Source organism: Poecilia reticulata, linkage group LG22, assembly GCF_000633615.1.
Source record: "Poecilia reticulata strain Guanapo linkage group LG22, Guppy_female_1.0+MT, whole genome shotgun sequence".
Classification (NCBI taxonomy): Eukaryota; Metazoa; Chordata; class Actinopteri; order Cyprinodontiformes; family Poeciliidae; genus Poecilia; species Poecilia reticulata.
The window spans coordinates 18,103,155-18,122,534 of NC_024352.1; the positions used below are offsets into that span (position 1 = coordinate 18,103,155).

General features: G+C 39.6%; 3 protein-coding genes across 6 annotated transcripts; 1 reads left to right on the forward strand and 2 right to left on the reverse strand.

Moving 5' to 3' along the window:
* Window positions 1-269: 269 nt before the first annotated feature.
* spata7 (spermatogenesis associated 7) lies at window positions 270-8,307 on the reverse strand. Of its 4 annotated transcripts, XM_008399811.2 has the most exons (12): window positions 8,095-8,305; window positions 7,518-7,580; window positions 7,100-7,189; window positions 6,210-6,257; window positions 5,534-5,637; window positions 4,970-5,409; window positions 4,224-4,269; window positions 3,545-3,663; window positions 3,395-3,445; window positions 3,158-3,235; window positions 1,549-1,606; window positions 270-1,460 (listed from the first exon to the last, which is right to left on the reverse strand). In XM_008399811.2, the coding sequence occupies exons 1-12, from the start codon at window positions 8,135-8,137 to the stop codon at window positions 849-851; spliced, it is 1,752 nt and encodes a 583-aa protein (XP_008398033.1). In that variant the 5' UTR covers window positions 8,138-8,305; the 3' UTR covers window positions 270-848. The 4 variants fall into 4 exon arrangements, with proteins under 4 accessions (XP_008398033.1, XP_008398034.1, XP_008398036.1 ...); XM_008399812.2 differs by lacking the exon at window positions 7,518-7,580 and having other exon boundaries at window positions 7,100-7,175; window positions 8,095-8,307; XM_008399814.2 differs by lacking the exon at window positions 7,518-7,580.
* Window positions 8,308-8,682: 375 nt separating this feature from the next.
* Window positions 8,683-14,752, forward strand: pnn (pinin, desmosome associated protein). The gene is made up of 9 exons (XM_008399816.2): window positions 8,683-8,838; window positions 9,255-9,332; window positions 10,369-10,440; window positions 11,307-11,382; window positions 11,510-11,604; window positions 11,683-11,758; window positions 11,924-12,079; window positions 12,186-12,324; window positions 12,988-14,752. Exons 1-9 carry the CDS (start codon window positions 8,726-8,728, stop codon window positions 14,190-14,192), a joined length of 2,010 nt encoding a protein of 669 aa, XP_008398038.1. The 5' UTR covers window positions 8,683-8,725; the 3' UTR covers window positions 14,193-14,752.
* Window positions 14,753-16,684: 1,932 nt separating this feature from the next.
* On the reverse strand, window positions 16,685-19,158 carry gemin2 (gem (nuclear organelle) associated protein 2). The gene is made up of 10 exons (XM_008399817.1): window positions 18,914-19,158; window positions 18,696-18,780; window positions 18,292-18,381; window positions 18,098-18,157; window positions 17,878-17,994; window positions 17,659-17,703; window positions 17,514-17,582; window positions 17,243-17,353; window positions 17,082-17,140; window positions 16,685-16,988 (listed from the first exon to the last, which is right to left on the reverse strand). Exons 1-10 carry the CDS (start codon window positions 19,033-19,035, stop codon window positions 16,949-16,951), a joined length of 798 nt encoding a protein of 265 aa, XP_008398039.1. The 5' UTR covers window positions 19,036-19,158; the 3' UTR covers window positions 16,685-16,948.
* Window positions 19,159-19,380: the final 222 nt, after the last annotated feature.

The following is a 19,380-nucleotide window of genomic DNA, read 5'->3' on the forward strand; positions in this document are numbered from 1 at the left end:
GTAGTCCCTTAGCGGCGGAGGAATACACGGGGCTTTTCAGTGACATGACATCAGACAGCTGGAATGCTGAGCGGTGAAAATGCCAGAAATGGGACAGCTGTCACGAACTTGTTTGTTTACCTTTTGCATCGACTCGCAGTTCACCCAGTGACTTTAATCACACACGATGCTGTCCAAAGTTGTATTGGTTTGCTAAATTTCCCAAGACGCGATCATTAACTCTACGGGTTATAAGAGCGTTTTAACACAGAGATAAAAACTTACAAAACTCAAGAAGAAACAATTTATTGAAAACAGAAGACACTTTCTGGTGAAGCTCATAAAAGCTACATATCAAAAGCATAAAAATGCAAACATAACAAACGTATAGCCTGTTGCATTTTATTAATACATAGTTAAAACAATTGCCTATGCTACAGCTGCACAGGGCTTATGTATGAGTGGGAAATGCAAATAAACTAATAGGGCTTTTTCTGGCAGATACCATTTTTAAGTTTTCACATAAGTTTTTTTTTATGTGAAACTATTTCACACATCTAGGCTTCAAGAATCTGCATCTTGTTTTTTTTTTAAATAACACTGATAATATCTTAACTACAGTTATGGTCAAGTACAACCCCGGCTTAAAGATGTCTCAAAACATTTTCATTGAACTTTAACAGAAAACAATTCATTAAAAAGATTAAAACACAAATGAAACACCTTCTTAATGTGCCTTGTAAGACATAACCAGTGCTAAATGACTTTCACAAATCTTCAAGAATACCCACTTTGTTAGTTCAGTCTGAAACAACATCATCTGAGAACCGCATATAAAAACGACATTCAATCCCCGAGTACAGCCCAGCTCAGAAGTCATCATCACTGACATCTTCATGTTGGTTTGCGTTTGTCTCTTCAGCAGATGCTACGTTTTCAGAGTCTGTTCCGCTAGACATATGCAACGACTCTGACAAAATGTTTTCCAGATCCTCTGCCTCCTTAGACGGCTCATCACTTTGGTTTACATCACTGCTCATAGTGATGTGCTCATAGTTTTCATTCTGGACATTCGTTTCAGTAATATCTGTCTGAAGAAAGTCCCCTTGACTGTCTTGACTACTGTCTATAAGATCACCACCACACAACGTTAAGCCAACACCTTCTTCATCATTGTCTTTCTTCTCATCCTCTGCCCTTGTTTTGGTTGAAGAAGCAGTTCTTACAGGAAAGCATGGGCGTGTAGAAACCCATGAAAGATCGTCATAATCTGACAAATCAGGATGATTAATTTGTAAGGGATGAGGTATGACGTCATCGTCTTCTTTAGTCTCTACTGGCTTAGGCCCAAATTCAAAATTCGAAAATACAGAATCAAGTAAAGCTTTCCCGTGTTTCAGAGGGTCTTTAGTTGAGGTGAATATGTCGGAGGGTTCCTCAAATTCATTACGCAACACTTCCAGAAGCTGGTGCATTTTACCCTAAAAAAATAAGCATAGTAGGATCTTCTTAAGCAGTAAACAATACTTATTTAACATTTTTGGTATATTATTTAGGCTATACAGTTACCTCATCAAGCCGATGTAGATTCATTTCAATATGTCGATTCATCATCCGATCGAGCATCCTTTCAAAAACATAGATGTATTGAACTCTACATATTCTATCAAAGCGATAGATTTTCAATTTAACATTCACCAATCACTTCTATATCCACCCATCCACCATCCAGGTAGATGGATGGCAGATGGGATGGATGAAAAATTCATCCCATATTCATACATGGTTTTCAAAACTTTTTTTTTTTTCAAAGAAGAAAAAGTTTGTGCATTTGCTTTCAGTCCTTTTTACTGTAACACCCCAAAATGAAGTCCAGCTCAACCATGTTGCCATGTTCAAGTTTTCTTGGAAGTCAGAACGCTTTAGTTGAGAGTGTAAGTTTAAAAAAGAGGGCTGTGCTTTGGTGCTAAACACTGTTAGCAATAACAACCAAAAACAACATATTTCTCTCAGTGACATGACACTTTGAAAGCTTTTAAACGCAAAAGAAGTATCTTTCCAATGGTTAAATGGGCAACATTAAACTTGGAGAGAGAGAGATTTTGGAAAATTCAACTTCCCATAACAAAGAGAATTACATAATCTCAATACAAATCCGGCCCTTCTGGTAGAGGCAGGGCATCAAGAAAACCAAGACAAACATCAAAAGGTTCTGTGATAATTATGTGGAGTGGTTTAAAGAAAGTTTAGGTTTTAAGAAGATTTCCCAAACCTTTGGTGCCTCACAGAGAACTTTTCAATTCATCAACAGGAAATGGAAAGATTATGGCACAGCTGCAAACCACAAAAACCTTGCCATTTCTAATGACAGGCCAGGCTGGGCGAACATTAAACAGAGAAGTAGCCAAGAGGGTCACAGTAACTATGGAGGAGATCCAGAGATCCAAGGCTTGGGTAGAGGAATCCATTGACAGGACAGTTATTATTAATGCATTTCCCAAATCTGACATTTATGGATGAGCAGCAATGAGAAAGTCATTATTTTAATAGACCGTTTGCAGCTTGTCACAAGCCATGTAGGGAAGAAGATGCTCCAGTCAGATGGAACCAAAACGGAACTTTTTGCCCAACATGTAAAACACTACGTCTCGATGTCATCACCCTAAAAGCAACATGACCACATTAAAAACAGGACTTGGCCCTAAATGTACATTTGGAGATAAAATAGGAGCAGCTCAGATCAAATAATTCCCATGTATTAACACAGTTCAGTCATATACCTAAAGTTAAAATCTTTAAGAGGTCTTGAAAATTGTGTTTACATATGTTCTTTATTCCATCTAGTTAAGGTACTAAATGCAGTCCCCATCTATTGCTGCAGCTCTAATTGCAGTGATAGATGGTTCATCACAGTATTAACTCAATGGGGCTGAATATAAATGCATGCCATGCTTTTCTAATCTCTATTAGAACAAATTTTGAAAACCATGCGTCCCTTTCCTTCCACTTCACAATTCTTCTCCCTTTTGTGTTTATTTTGTGAGTTATGTCCATCATATACAACTCCAATGAAATATTTAGTGACTGTAATGGGACAAAATCTAATAAAGGTCGTCAAGAGTAATAAATATGTTTTCAAGGGAATACATGTTTGCAGCAAAGAAAATTAAAAAGAAACCTGTCAGAGATGTGGCTCCTGGACAGGATATCCTCAGTCACAGAAGAAATGAATTCAAGGTACAGCAATTCTTCTTCTCTGTTGCCAAACAAATAGAAACATTTTAATTAAAGGTGTTGATTTTCTTTACAGTTTGTAGTTTGTTAAAGTATTATTATCTGGCCACACGTGTAAATTGTGTGTAAATATTTTTTTATTGTCTGAACCTCGTCTGTTTGGATACCAAGGGGAACTTACTCTGCCAAAATAAGGCTTCTAATAGGGGACTTCCCAACTTTTGGAGAGAACCTACACAGGTAGGACACAAGCATACTTGAACTTTTTTTCAACTTATCTAGATAACATCTAAAACAAAAGCTACATGTCTAACCTACTGCATTGTTTCACCTGGATGAGGAGTCAAAGAAAGAATTGTCCCTGCTTTTCGTTTTATTCTCGTGTCGTAATGGTGATAAGTATGAGCCGGTGACCTCATCTTCAGACCATTCGTGCTCTGTGGAATATTCCTGTAAAACAAGACAGAACAGGAAATGAAAACAAGCAAAACTTTGTGTCACTATAACTCATGTCTGTTGTGGAAAGTATTCATCCTAACGGTTTCTGCTTTGTTTTTCTCTGATATTTCACCACAAGCCTAACGCAGCCAGTACACATTTTGCATGACCCACTCACAAGAGGGTGATAAAGGAAAAAAAAAAAACACACATTAAGAACAGAATCATTAGCAATAGCATTGGTTCATGAATTCATTTTCGAGAAATCATAAAATATACTTTATGTACGTCTCATAAGAAAAAGGATTTTTAAAAAGATTTCATAGCTCTTAGATACAAATAGACAAAGACATCCTGCAACTTTTACATCTGTCTCTGGTCCATTGGACCGGAATCAAATGATTCAGGTCATTAGCAGGATTCTGAAGAACCTGATCTTATGCTAAAGGCTATGTCATCCATTTGATGCAGGAGTGTAGGTAGGTGTAGGTGGACCAGAGAGCCACCTACACTTTGCGGGGAACTGACCCTCAAGGACAAATTTCTCTTCAAGATCAGACATTTAAACTTACCCTCAATGGCCCATCAGGTTTTTCAGTGTATTCCTTGTGGTCTGAGCTGCATAAAAAGAGAAAACAGTTATACAGATGGTAAAATAAGAAATTACATTTCTAGAAAAACTGTATAAATACCCAATTAGCCTTTTTCATATTTTATACAACTTTAATATATTTGATATTTTTTTGTGCTAACACAATGAGAGGCATAATTGAGAAGTTCACAATATGTTTTACCCATTATTTTTTATTTAAGATCACAGCCACTGCCTGATTGCTTGGAGTTTTTCTGAACATCAGTTTTCAAACGATTTCAGATTGTGAGTTGGATTTAGATCTAATTTTACATCTCCTTTGTCCTTATGATGTTGTTTATTGACAAAGGTTTTCCTAGAAACCTTAAAGATCTTCAGAAACCAGCTATGTTTATTAAATTACACACACACAGACAAGTAACAATTAGATGACTTCCTAAGGCAATTGCATGCACAGGATTGAATTTAGGGGTGAAAAGGTACAGCATGCATGTCACACTTGTCAGATTATTTTTATTGCGTTTTTTTAACACTATGTATAATTTTTCTCCCACTTCATAATTATGCACAATGTGGAGTTAGTCTATTGCAATAAAACCTACAAAAACACATTAAAGTTTGTGGTCTTAATGTTACAAAATTTTTAAAAGTTTAATAATTTTGCAAAGTACTGTATTTAAGTCACTATTAGGTTACTTAAGAAATTATTTTCTTCATTTAAAGTACCTTTTACCAACTGTCTCGCCACCTAACAGTTCTGAGCTGCTGTCATCCTGAGAGGATTTAATCTGTGGCCCTCTGTAGTAGCGATATCTTGACAGATATGAACTCTTATCTGACTTCAGGGTCTTGGGAATGAATGGTTTCTCTTGAGTAAAGTGCTGGGAATGTTTTTCGAGCAAGTCTCCACTGTACGTCTTCTTCACAGGGTCCTGGAAGGTCTTGTAGCAACCCTGATCTCCTGAAGCTGCCAGCGAACACGTAGACTGCTTTCTTTGAAAAGTTGCGTCAGGGCTTCGGTATCTTCTCTCTGATGACGGGCGGGCATAATGGGAATTGACTGAACAAGATGGGTAAACAATGTCCTTGGCATTGAAGGAGCTGTTTAATCTTGGGGTGGAGGCGACGACGGAGCTCCTTGAGAAGCGGTAGGGGTTCTCATCGTACTGCTCAGATAAATGAAAGATGCATTTTATCAAGGGTTGAGGAAGGAAGCAAGTTTAAAGTCATACAATATTGTATTGCAAAGCACCAACGACCAAACGAACGGAGTAAAACGTAATCTCATACATGCGCCGAGAAGCAGGAAGTTCTGCTATTCCTATGTGAAGAAGAGAAAGCTGAAGAAGGACGCTCATCTTTCCTCTGCTGTTGCTTTCTGATCTGATCATTGTCTGTAAACAAGTGTGATGACCATTAAAAAAACCTCAACACAAACTAATATGGACCTCTCACAATCATCAATGGACCATTATAAACGTAAAACAAAGTTGTAATCATGTTTTAGTTATTGTTTGGAATAACTTTAATCAATCCAAAGACAGGAGAAGAAAAGTTTGTGTATGTATGAATCAATCAAGAAGGACACTGTCCTAAACGTCATGTAGATGTCAAATTAGTTTTGTAAGAATAACACTGGCAGCCCTGTATGCTTTCATGTTTTTCTCTCCAAAATTAATGTCACGTTTTTGATTAAGTATGGAAAATTATAGTTTTACAGATTATTTTGGCCCAGTTTGAATAACCTCAATACCCAAAGAAGCTAAACTGCTAAAGGATTATACTGATTCTTTTGTGGGTCAATTTTGTTTACTGAATAATAATAATAATAATAATAATAATAATAATAATAATAATAATAATAATAATAATAATAATAATAATAACAATAATAATAATAAAAACAATATAACTTGTGATCAGGTTTTTAAAAAAAATAGAAACAGTTTAATACTTGGGTACTTACACTTCACACTTTGCATCAAGCTTTTGGGTGCAGAGGTATCAATAGTAGCTGCAAAAGAAAGACAAAACCATAATTATTACAGTGAAACCTAATTATCTTATTATTAAAGATGCTAAGATCTGTTTATGTAATGAGTGGTAAAAAGAAAGCACACCCTAGGGCTTTACCTAATACATAGATCAGTTGTTCTTTATCGGGTTCTACAAGAGTAAAATGTAACTTCAAAAGATGAGACAGAATCCTAAATGGCATTAGGAAAAGACGAGGAAAGATTAAAGTAAAAAGGTGTCCTAAACAGCCTATTGAACTATCTTAACCAACAGTAAATGTATTTTTTTTCTATTTGTCTTCATAAATCTCTAACATCATGTGAAAGAGCTCTGACCAACTCAGATCATTCACGTTTGCACAGCTCTTTAAAAGTGCTTCTTCACCCCTGTATTTCTATGCTGTGGTCAGGACTTGATTGTCTTCTTTTGAAACCATGCGCTTGTAGTTTGCCACTGTTGGGGGATCAGTATCTTGTTTCATGACCCAGTTAGTGCCAAGCACCAGTTGTCACACCAATGGCCTCACATTCACAGGTAAGGCCAGGGTAGACGGAGTACAAGCAGTTACAGTGGCTGCAAACTCAGGTCAAATCATCATAACTTCACCACCATGCTTTTCCTGATATACTGTGTTATGTTTTGTTTTGTTTGCCAACTTTGGTGTGATGTATTATGAGTAATCATCTCTAAATATTTCCAGAGGTCCCATGGTTTTTAAATCATTCTGCCACGTGGAGGTGGTTATACTAGGTCATGATCAAGTAATCAAGTGCATTAGCAGTCTGCTACTTCACCTACTTTGGTTTTTTTTATTGGACATATATCTGAAATGTAGCTCACCTTTAGCTGAGTAAATCTTTTTGTAATGGGACAACATGTGATCTTTAATGATGGACTGAGCCGCTTTGCTGGAGGACTGAGGACAGAAAGCTAAAACAACAAAAAACAAAACAGGAAAAGATTGTAATAAATATAAATGGTTCCTACACATTTATCTTGTAAAATGTCATTCTTCTATGGGTTACATTTTCAGGATTTCCAATTTGTTTGAACCAATTTGTAAAGTTGAAAATGAATCTAAATCACATATTTCTAGGTAGCCAGGATTCAAACGTGAACAACATGACAAGGAAAAAAGGAATGGACATACTAGTAACTTCTTATCCAGACCTATAAAAATAATTAAAATCAGATTCCAGGAAGATAAATTCTAAAACTTATCTATAGATAATCGCTGCTCCTCAGCGGCTTTACTTACGGATGTTATTGATTTTCTGCCTTCTCACTCCAGAGCTGCACTCTAGTCCAGATGATACACTCCCTTAAACATACGCAGATGTTAAACTGGACAGCTTCATACAGTAAAAATGACCAGATTGTGCATAGTAGGCACATGTAAATATTTTTATGCTTTTTGCATGATGACAAGATAAAGGAGGAAATCAATCATTTCTATATATACCAGAAAAGAAGAATCTAATTATAATAATTTTATTATCTTCATGGGTATTTATGAGCAGATAATGTAAACATTTATTAACTATATGCAAATAATATCAAAACGTAAGTTAAGGAAAATTCTATGTACTTAAAACTATTTTAAAAAAAACTATTTATGTATTTCAATATATCCAGCAAGTAATTCGACACATAGTTTTGAAGTTAATTGAAACACTGCATCAGAAATAAGACGTACTCGTCCTCTTTTGGTAAATAATATGTCCATGGCAGTACCAATAAAATTATTTCAGTTTGTTTTTTCTAAAGTCTTCAGAATAATTACTTGAGGAGCCTAAAATGCTAAGCAGAGCTAGCCAATGCTAATTATTTCACACCTGTCCTCGACTCCATTGAAATGTTAAGTTCAAGGTATCCCATTTTCTTCCGATATATTCAAAAGGAATGGCGGCCGGGGTCGGGTACATCCAGAAGCCTCAGGTTGATCAAATGCGAACATGTTTACGGGGCAAAATTAGGTAGTAACTAACTAGCTTCAACAAACACTGAGCGAAGCTTTACTGTCGCCATGCTGGTTGCTAAGATGGGCTACGTAATTACGTAAGTACACGTAAGAGGGGGGTGAATGGGATGAACCAAGCGGGAGGCATCAACGTTACCACGGATCCAAATGATTCTGTTCAAACTCCGTGTTTTTATGCCTTATTTACCAAAGATATGAGTTAGCCTTTAATTATTGATTCAGTCGCATATAGAATTTAATAAATAAATTAGCATGGTAAAAAGTTAATCTAAACGTCTTAGTTAAGATTAGAGGTCCTTTGTGAAGCAATTTAAAATGTAAGAACAGCGCCATCTGAGGTCACATTCTTCAAGGATAACAAAATTTGCGGTTTTGTTTAAGCAGCAGGTGGCGACAGAGAGCAAGATCCAGTTTATACAGTTGAAGAAGACACGTTAGCGAAACTAAAGACACGCACACGTGATTCGCGCTAACTGGAGAGCAAGATGGCGGTGGCTGTGCGGAGCTTGCAGGACCAGCTCGAAAAAGCCAAAGAAAGCTTGAAAAATGTGGACGATAATATTCGTAAACTGACCGGGCGGGACCCTAATGAATCACGGTAAGCGAATAATAAACGCAGTGAACAGTTTTATTCGGTAAACGTTTGTTATTGAGGCTATTAACCTTCCTTGAATGTTTGCTAACGTAGTTAGCAGGAGGTGGTCAGCCTGCAGGCACACACCATATCCCCGTTGTTTTGACGTGCCTATTTAAACTGTTCTGTTAATTATATTTTTAAAGTAAAAAAATCCGTTTACCCTGTAAGTTTTTATTGTCTTAAATCTACAAGAGCGGAGTTGTTGGTCGGCAGTAGCCGATCGTCAGAATGTCACCTCCTTTTTTTATAACGCAAATCTGCTCTACTTCTGGTGTAGGGCCGAAGCAGCTTTCAAGATAATGAATATTTCCCTTTAGCTGGTGCTAGTTTGCAGACAAAATAGTTTGTTGACTATATTTTTATTTCTATGTTTACAGACCGGGTCAGCTGCGTCGGCTCAGTGGCCCCATGGTAGGCCTGGGAGGAGGTAGAGGAAGAGGAATAAATATCCTCAGGTAATAACGGAGGGGAGGGGACGGGTCACCATTTAAAAATATTAAAGTGGCAGACGGGGTAGAAACAAGACATTTTAAATTAAACTTGCCTCATCCATACAGCCCAACTATGAAAGAAAAAAAGAAAAGTTTAAATAAAAACGAATGAATGAGTACAAATGTGCTTCTTGTTTTTATGAGTGAACGGAGGATTAGTACAAAAAGAGCAATAGATTATGAAAACTTGTAGGTAGGTTTGTTGGCGACAATTACAAACTAGTTGTATGTCAGATCAAACTATGTAATCTGAAAGTGCGTTAAACTTTAAAATAAAAAAACCCATTGTCTCGTGTATGTAGGTTTAAAAAAAATTATGCATTACAACATGAGTAAAATTGTGACCCAAAATCACTTCTTTTCTAAGCTGTTCCTTATGTTATTGGTAAACTTATGTTATTGGTACAAAATGTTAACAATCTTTGAATAATCTGTCCTACAATGATGAGAGTAAATTTAAGTTAATTTTACTTGAAACACTTTATTTAACTCGTAGGTCACTCTGACACCATAGAGGGATAATTCAGCAATTACAAACATGACAAAGGATACCACACTGAAACAAAGACATTTAGCTAATTAAACCCAGTAGATTTTGAGGGAATGGCAAAGCCAACCCTATTATTAATGAGTTAATTTTCTTTCTTATTTATTTATTTTTAGTTTACCATCTGACTTAAAACAATTAATCCACTCCAGTGGTCAAAACATTAGTGTAAGAAGTATATAACTCATTTAGCACATTGCTCACCCTCTATATGTATTTTGATATTTCTGTTGCTCATTAAACAGTGTTTCTGAAGATGAACGTAATCACCCAAACTCTCAAAATACTGTTCTAAGTGGGTTGAAACATTTACACATGGAAGGGTGACCATAAAGAATAAACCTTTAGTCATTTTCTATTGATGAAAAATGTTTGTAGAATACCACAACAGTAGTGGTTATTTAAAAACGCATACGTTCCTGTTTGTTGTTCCTAATACTTTGCATTTTCCAGACGCAGTCTCTCAGATATGGGAAGCGGCGGAACCCCTGCCAAGCAAAGGGACATCGAAGGAGCTCTGCTGAGGTGAGAACTGCGTCGCTTTATGTGTTTCCAGCTGAGCTCATCCCCACACACGGTGTTAGGAAAGGAGCTGGGATCCCCACATGGTCTATAAAAGCATAGAATTTAATTCAAGCTATCTAAAAGTTATCAACATTTTTTAAAATAAATTTGACTCCAAGTTTGTCCATTTGTTTATGCTTGCATCAACATAGTTTATTTGCCCATTATGTTCACCTATCCCTCTTATTCAAGCTAGATATTTTACTCTGCCCTTTTTTGCTGGAGATTCTATTTTTATAAACTGACCATTGCATTCATGGCAAATATTTTTTATAAATACCCCAAAAGTGAGCTCATAATGAACTGAAACTTTACTGGTTTAAACCTTAAAAGTCGCTTCTAAAAAGAAGCGACTGAAGAGATGGTAAGAATCTTTTTTTGCTGAGCTATTTATCTAAATAGAGATCAAAAGCTCTCTGAAGTAGTTTGACCTGTCCTCTTGCTAATGGTTGTTTAGTTTGTAAACACAAGTATGTGATGTCAAGGTTTGCTTGGAAGTCTATGATCTTTTTGTTCTCAAACTCCTTTTTGTTTTTACTCACATACATGTAATGTAAATTTTTTTATAAATCTGACCTTTTTAGGAACTTTTTATACACTGTCGGTTGTGACTGAACCGACTATTGGTTTGTAAAAAGTTCCAGGGTTGTTTTTCTAATTAATGGTAGATTTCAACTGCTGTGTTGATGATTTTTGCATCACCCTTTCTTCATGCATTCTATTGTCTTAGACACAACTTCATTTATGGACATGTGCAGCTTTTTGTTTGTTTTTGTGTGAATCCTGGCTGCAGATCTGTTTAGCTGCATTTGTTTATTTTTGTGCAGGCTGGCAGGTGATCAGAGGGCCAGGAGAGACGTGCGTCATGACAGTGACGCCGAGGACGATGACGATGTCAAAAAAGTAAAATGCAACATTTGCTGAGCTTTATTATAACTTTATTGGATAAATGCCTCTCTACTGTCTTTATTCCTTTTTTTAAAGGCTTATATATTGTTTTTTGTTTTTTCTTCTTCTCCCTAATCATTAGCCGGCGTTACAGTCGTCTGTAGTAGCTACCTCCAAGGAGAGAACACGCCGAGACCTCATTCAGGATCAAACCATGGATGAAAAGGGGAAACAGAGGTAAGCCACCACAAGCATAACATATAATCAAATATTTATACAAAAACTGAAAATTTATCGTTTTGATGTAAATGTCAGGAATCGGCGCATGTTTGGCCTGCTGATGGGGACACTGCAGAAATTCAAGCAAGAATCGAACGTCTCATCTGAGAAGGTGAGCAACTATTATTATTATGTTTGTTTTAGATCAAATAAACTATTGTCGAGCTGCGAGTCTAGTATGATAATATGCACACCCAGCAGGTATAGAACTGGATGATTCCTGTTGCATTAGTCGTTCCTTTCCTGGTAACTCCTTACCAATTGTTTTTCATTTCAGCTAAAGCGACGTTCAGAGATAGAGCAGAAGCTCGAGGTTCAAGCTGAGGCTGAGAGGAAAAAAGTGGAGAATGAAAAGCGAGAACTGTTCGAGGAGAGAAAAGCCAAGCAGACAGAGCTGAGACTGCTGGAACAGAAAGTAGAATTAGCTCAGCTGGTAAGAAAATGTGATCACAGTTTTATTGATACAGATGTACCTGTATAAAAACCTTAACATGCAGTAATTACTACTTTATAACTGTGCATTTTGCCTCCAACTACAGCAAGAGGAGTGGAACTGCCACAACAATCACCTGGTGAAATACATTCGCACCAAAACCAAGCCTCATATCTTCTACCGGCCTGGAAAAATGTGCTCCGCAACTCAGAAACTCCTCGAAGAATCCACCAAGAAACTCAATGGTCAGTGTGCGACTTTTTAAATTGTTTTTATGTGGACAGTGGCGTTACAGCTAATGGGACAGTTTGCAGTCTGGCTTAGAGCATTTTGTTTTCCTGGGTTTCTTGAAAAATATCTCTAACGGCATGTTGTATAAGAACACAGTCTTTGGTGGCCACTGATGCCGTGTAATAATTAAGATGTGATTAGGGATTAGTTTGTTTTTTCACACTCCTGAGAGCAGTGTTGGAGAGTCTGTTTATAAAAACAATCTCCAACAAAAAAGGGAGGGGTAAAGTATCTAGCTCGAATGAGGGATAAGTGGGCTGATTAACACTGATGGGTTCATCAGCCCACTAATTAACAGCACATCAGTGGGCTGTTAATTCCCACTGATATTCACTGTTTGATTGACGTCAAATGTGATTTATCCAACCACTTTGATTCTTAAACCTTAGCCATCTTAGATTTTTCCTAAATAAAAGTAAAATTTACAGTTTCGTGATATTTAAACTTTATTCATAAGGTGTGGCGGCTTTTATTTTGCCGTGGCGGTACAGGAAACCCTAAGGTTAACAAGTTGTTGCTCTTTTGCTCTGTGGTGGCGATAAATACTTATAACAATTCAGAAAGCCCAAGTTTGTTCTTTAAATAGCGCTGACTATTAAAATTTCGTCTCTGCGCAGCTGTGTTTGAGGAAAGGCGTGAGGCATTTGCCGAACATTTGAGCAAGATGGAGTCGCGTCCCCGGCGACAGCCGAACCGCGACCAGGATGGCAGCTCAGCCTCAAGGATGGACCGCCCGGCAGAGGGTAAGCCAGCAGGTCAGGTAGAGAAGCGGAGAGGTAAAAGGGGGGAGTCCAGGAGGGAGGAAGACGAGGATGAGGATGAGGACGACGAGGAGGAAAGGGAGAAGGAGAGTGACAGGAAGGAGGCGGGAGGGGGCGATGGTGAGGAGGGAGAGAAAGAGGGGTTGGTTAAAATAGAAGAGGTGGAGGAGGAAGTGATGGAGGTGAGAGAGAAGGGAAGCAAGGAGGATGCAGGAGAGGAGCAGGAGAAGAGTGAGAAGGCAGCAAGTCCAGAGTCAGAGGAGATGGAGGTAGAGAAGGAAGACAAGGGTAAGGAGGACGAGGTAGAAACAGACAGGAAGCAGGAGTCCACAGAAATACAAGAAGAAAAGACTCCAGATGTTCAGAGCTGTGAAGCAGCTGTAAGCAGCGTAGAGGTCCCAGACTCCAGCGAAGAGCCCCCACAGAGCCTCGTTGCTGGAGAACCGGCAGCACGATCACCCGGGACGGAGACCGCCTCTCCAAGCCAAGAACCCCAAACGGCCTCCGCTGCCCCTACTCAGGATCCAACCAGTCCCGCACAGGACAGCATGGCTCCAGAGTCCAGCGTCCAGGACTCCACAGTGGAAAACCAGACAGAGGAGAGAAAATCACAGGAGGACGAGGGCCCACAAAAGTTGCCTGATTCTAAGGAGGTTGATGCCCCTGCAAAGGAGGGAGGAGAGGAAAAAGGCAGAGGGCGAAAGAAGGGGAAAGACGCGAAGAAACGTCGCAGTCGTAGCAACAGCTCCTCCTCTTCCTCATCCGGATCCTCCTCCAGTGGTAGTTCCTCCTCATCCTCCGGATCCAGCCGATCCTCGTCATCGTCTTCGTCCTCCTCGTCCTCGACGTCCAGCAGCCGCAGCCGAGACGGCGGCAAGCGAAAGAGGAGGCCGTCCGACAGAGGCAGGGACAAGAAGAAGGAGGAGAAAAGTCGACAGAAGTCAGGAGGGAGAGACTCGGCGGAGAGGAGGAAGAGAAGGAGCGAGGAAAAGAAGGGCAGGCCGTCCCGGAGCGATAGGGAGCATAAAGATAGAGGAGACAGGAAGGACAAGAGACGCTGATGTGATCTTCTGTATAACCAGAACGGTGAATAAATCTTCAGCTGTTTTCTTTGACGTGATGGCGGTTTTTAAACACATTTGTCCTTTTAAAATCACCAGTTTCTTTTCTTGACAGAAATGTTTTAAAAATAAGTGGATTTCTTACAGTCCAGATAATTTGTCAGTAGCCAGTTTAAAATTTGTGGAAAACTGCTTATTTCTGTTCATCCTTTCCCTCCGGTTGAGTGCTGTTGTCACTGCAAGTCTGGGAACGATTCAAAGAGAAATTGTTCCTACTGCGTCCTTTTAATTCTAGTCTGATATTCTAGCATTAAGATGGGCTCTGTGGGGCTGAAATGAGCTGAATGTCTTCATGTGGATAAAACCAAGGCTGGGTAGAAACAACCAGTAAGATCCAGTTTGTTCTATAAAGGTAATTTAGACCGGGCTGTTAATTCCCATTGATATTCACTGTTTGATTGACGTCAAATGTGATTTATCCAACTACTTTGATTCTTAAACCTTTTTGTTTTGTTTTTCTACTACAAGATCTGCTTAAAATAAAGCTGAGGTAAAAGCAGGGAAATGCTGGTTTGTTTTTATTCTGGGTGTGTTTCTACATTACTTTTGAATATTAATCAGGCTGAAACAACAATTTACACTCTTGTCCCCTGAACATTTTCACATTTTGTTACAACCTAAAATTTAAAACAGTGTGTATTTTTGAAGAGGAGTTAATTTGATAATTGGTTTCAAGGGTCTCTACAAATAAAAGTCCGGAAAGTTATGGCGTACATTTACACTGCTCAAAAAAATAAAGGGAACACTGAAACAACACAATATAACTCCAAGTAAATCAAACTTCTGTGAAATCAAACTGTCCACTTAGGAAGCAACACTGATTRACAATCAATTTCCCCTGCTGTTGTGCAAATKGAATAGACAACAGATGGAAATTATTGGCAATTAGCAAGACACACTCAATAAAGGAGTGGTTCTGCAGGTGGGGACTACAGACCACTTCTCAGTACCTATGCTGTCTGATGTTTTGGTCAGTTTTGAATGTTGGTGGTGYTTTCACACTCGTGGTAGCATGAGACGGACTCTACAACCCACACAAGTGGCTGAGGTAGTGCAGCTCATTCAGGATGGCACATCAATGCGAGCTGTGGCAAGAAGGTTTGCTGTGTCTGTCAGCAAACCTTCCAGAGGCTGGAGGTGCTACCAGGAGACAGGCCAGTACACCAGGAGACGTGGAGGAGGGCAACAACCCAGCAACAGGAGCGCTGCCAGAGCCCTGCAAAATGACTTCCAGCAGGCCACAAATGTGCATGTGTCTGCACAAACGGTTAGAAACCGACTCCATGAGGATGGTATGAGGGCCCGACGTCCACAGATGGGGGTTATCCCCACAGCCCAACACCGTGCAGGACGCTTGGCATTTGCCAGAGAACACCAGGATTGGCAAATTCGCCACTGGCGCTTTGTGCTCTTCACAGATGAAGTTCACACTGAGCACATGTGACAGAGTCTGGAGACGCCGTGGAGAGCGGTCTGCTGCATGCAACATCCTTCAGCATGACCGGTTTGGCAGTGGGTCAGTAATGGTGTGGGGTGGCATTTCTTTGGAGGGCTGCACAGCCCACCATGTGCTCACCAGAGGTAGCCTGACTGCCATTAGGTACCGAGATGAGATCCTCAGACCCCTTGTGAGACCATATGCTGGTGCGATTGGCCCTGGGTTCCTCCTAATGCAGGACAATGCTAGACCTCATGTGGCTGGAGTGTGTCAGCAGTTCCTGCAAGATGAAGGCATTGAAGCTATGGACTGGCCCGCCCGTTCCCCAGACCTGAATCCGATTGAGCACATCTGGGACATCATGTCTCGCTCCATCCACCAATGTCACGTTGCACCACAGACTGTCSAGGAGTTGGCGGATGCTTTAGTCCAGGTCTGGGAGATCCCTCAGGAGACCATCCGCCACCTCATCAGGAGCATGCCCAGGCGTTGTAGGGAGGTCATACAGGCACGTGGAGGCCACACACAATACTGAGCCTCATTTTGACTTGTTTTAAGGACATTACATTAAAGTTGGATCAGCCTGTAGTGTTTTTTCACTTTAATTTTGTGTGTGGCTCCAAATCCAGGCCTCCATTGGTTAATATTGATTTCCATTGACGATTTTTGTGTGAATTTTGTTGTCAGCGCATTCAACTTTGTACAGAACAAAGTATTCAATGAGAATATTTAATTCATTCAGATCTAGGATGTGTTATTTGAGTGTTTCCTTTATTTTTTTGAGCAGTGTATATTTAGCGTCGTCGTGCTTTGAAGCCGTTTTCTCCTAAGCGGAGTTTCCTTTGTGTGAACCTACCAGTGTGGCTCTGACTCGTCACTCCAAAGGACAGAGTAAACTTTGCAACCCTTTCAGTGGTGCAGCAGCATTGAAGGTGATTCTGTGCTTCCCAGACCTTGTAATTTGTAAATGATCCTGGCTGATGTTCACACAAGACATTTTCCTATAAACCATTTATTTGATGCACACAAAAAATATTTTACATAATTTTTCACTGGATGACCTCTTCAGTTGCAAAAACCTGGTCATGTAAACAGATTTAATAAAAAAAAATCAGTAAAGCCCTTTTGGGGTTGCTCTTGGCTTTCCTGTCGATGCTCTGGTGGGATGTCGTGTGAAAATGCTCATCCATGTGCTGCCTTGAGAACAAAATATGTCCCAATGTGCTGATATCAGTCAGTTTACAGTTCAGCTTCCCGTTCACTCCGGCTGGTCTGCAAGATCAACCTGTTCAAAATATCTGCAGATGAAAAAAGAGAGCTCATTTTACAATTTGTCATTGTAAAACTGTTTGAAATCACAAACATTTCATTGTAGGTATTTTTGAAGTCACCTCGCAACAAGACAGATGAGCAGGTTGAGAGCAGGCAAGTTCTCATCCTCCTGACTATTCTGTTAAAACAAGCAATGAGAAGGTTGAAGATTTCAACAAAATTACAGACATTAGGGGAAAAAAATCAGATAAATAAGGCCGTGACTAGCTAGGAAGCCTACCATTGTGCTACGGAGCTGGGCACATCTCCTGGCCAGCTGCCGGATGGAGGAGTGGGCTTCAGGCAGCAGCGGCTTCTCCAAGCAGACCAGAAGAGCATACAACCAACGACCCTGTTTAAGAGTTAAGAAGCAGACGCTGGGCTGTAAGTCTTAATCATTTTGAAAAAAATTTGCCAGTCGGCCTGGTCAGAACTGGATATTACAGTGTAATGTCACATGGCCCCTATTTTTCTGCTTTGGAACCTTGGAGTAAATAAATAGCCAAACTCACCAGCTGTGGAACAAATTCTCTCCCTTCAAACCAGCTGATAAGGATGTCCAGCAGCATCAGCACCATGGACTGCAGAGACACAGAGCCTGGAAATGAAACTAAATAGAGTTAAACTGTCAGAATCTGTGACGAGCGCTGAACTTACCTGATTGAATCTGCTGACAATGCTTAGCAGTGGAGGAAACCCCACCTGGATGCAAACACATAATTATGTTTTGCTTCATCATTAAACGATGAAGCAGTTTTTCCCTGATGTTTGAGGTTATAATTTTTTTCTGTTGTGGAACCAAAATAATATTTTTTGCCAAACCTAAATTTTACTAAAACACTCCGAGTCTTGCAGATAATGTAGAAGTTTTACAACCTTGCTGTAGTCCAGTGCTGGCTCTTGATCTGCCTCTGTTAGTCCGGATGTTGAAGAACCCAGGTAAGTCTCTCCTAAACAAAACCTCTTCCAGCCCTCTTCATCTGTCAACTTTGGCTGTGAAAAAACAAATATTTCAAGGCTTTTAAAGCTGATCCTGTGATCAACAACTCAAACACACGATGGTGTCTTAGCCTACAGGAGTTGTAAGACATCTTACCATCTGTACATTGTCATCTAGAGTGTGATTACTCCAGTGTGTCCTGTTCTTAGTGATGCTCTGAACACAAAATGTGAAACAGAAGCATTATGCGTAAACTTCCATCTTTGACGATAAACCACTGATTTAAATGTGTTGATAGCCATTCATGATTAGGAATTATTAACAGTATGCAATGAAGAGTTGCTGCATACCTGCCTGACGTCTGAAAAGTTACTGACTTGGTGTTGCTGCCAACTGAGGCTAGGGCAGAAGCCTACAGGAGCAGCAAGGCACCCTGCTACCTACAACACATCACACACGTTACCTTAGGTCTTAAAATACTTTATAGAAGTGCTCATACCCTTTGAACTTTTCCATCTTTCATCACGTTAAAGGCATAGTCTTTAACATTGGAATTTTGTTTGATAGACAAAAACAAAGGAGTGCATCAATATGAAGAAAGGTAAGGTGAGGTAAAACTTGTGGAATACAGTGCAAAGAGAGGAATTACATTTGTCTTCATACTTTTCTTTGCTACAGGTATCATTCCTAATTAGAATGCATTATTAACATAATTAACCAATTCTTCAATAAATCTGCAGTACTGTGAACTCACAGAAGCATTGACTGTTTGCTTCTTTTTCAGTTTCTTTGGGTCGATTTGAGCAACCACCACATCAGGACACAGTGATGCCTCCAGCCTTAAAAACAAGGGCATAAACACGTGAAACACGGAGAGCAGCAGGTGCGTTGAGTTTGCAGGGAGAGGCTTGAAGTGTAAACAAAGGCCAGGGTAGACTGGAATAAAAGTGAACGGTTCTGAGCTAAACCTACTGGACCTGTCGCAGATATTCTTGGGGGTTCCTTGGCGGTCCACTGAGGTCCAGGTCCTCGGTTCCTTCTCCACAATCCACCGGCAACAGCCTCGGCATTAACTCTTCCACGTCCGACTTCATTTTCTAACAATCACTGACCAAAACAGCAGCTAAGGGCAAAACAGTGAGGCTTTAATTCGCATCGTTTCTTTGAATACTAGGCGCCATCTTGTTTGTTGAGACGAGGGATGATGAGGTCGTCATTGTGCGCGACACGTGTTACCGTGGTAACAAGCGCCTTTCCATCGCCTCGAAATTCAGTTTTTCTTTCTTTTTTGTGATTACTGCATTTATTGTTGTTTGCTTTAGTTCCATAAAGTTTTTTTTATCTGTACAAATAGAACAAATGCTGTATAAATAGAACAAATATAGTTGTTTTGTTTTACATAGCAGAACAAATGTAGGGAAAATTATAGTTAAACTTGA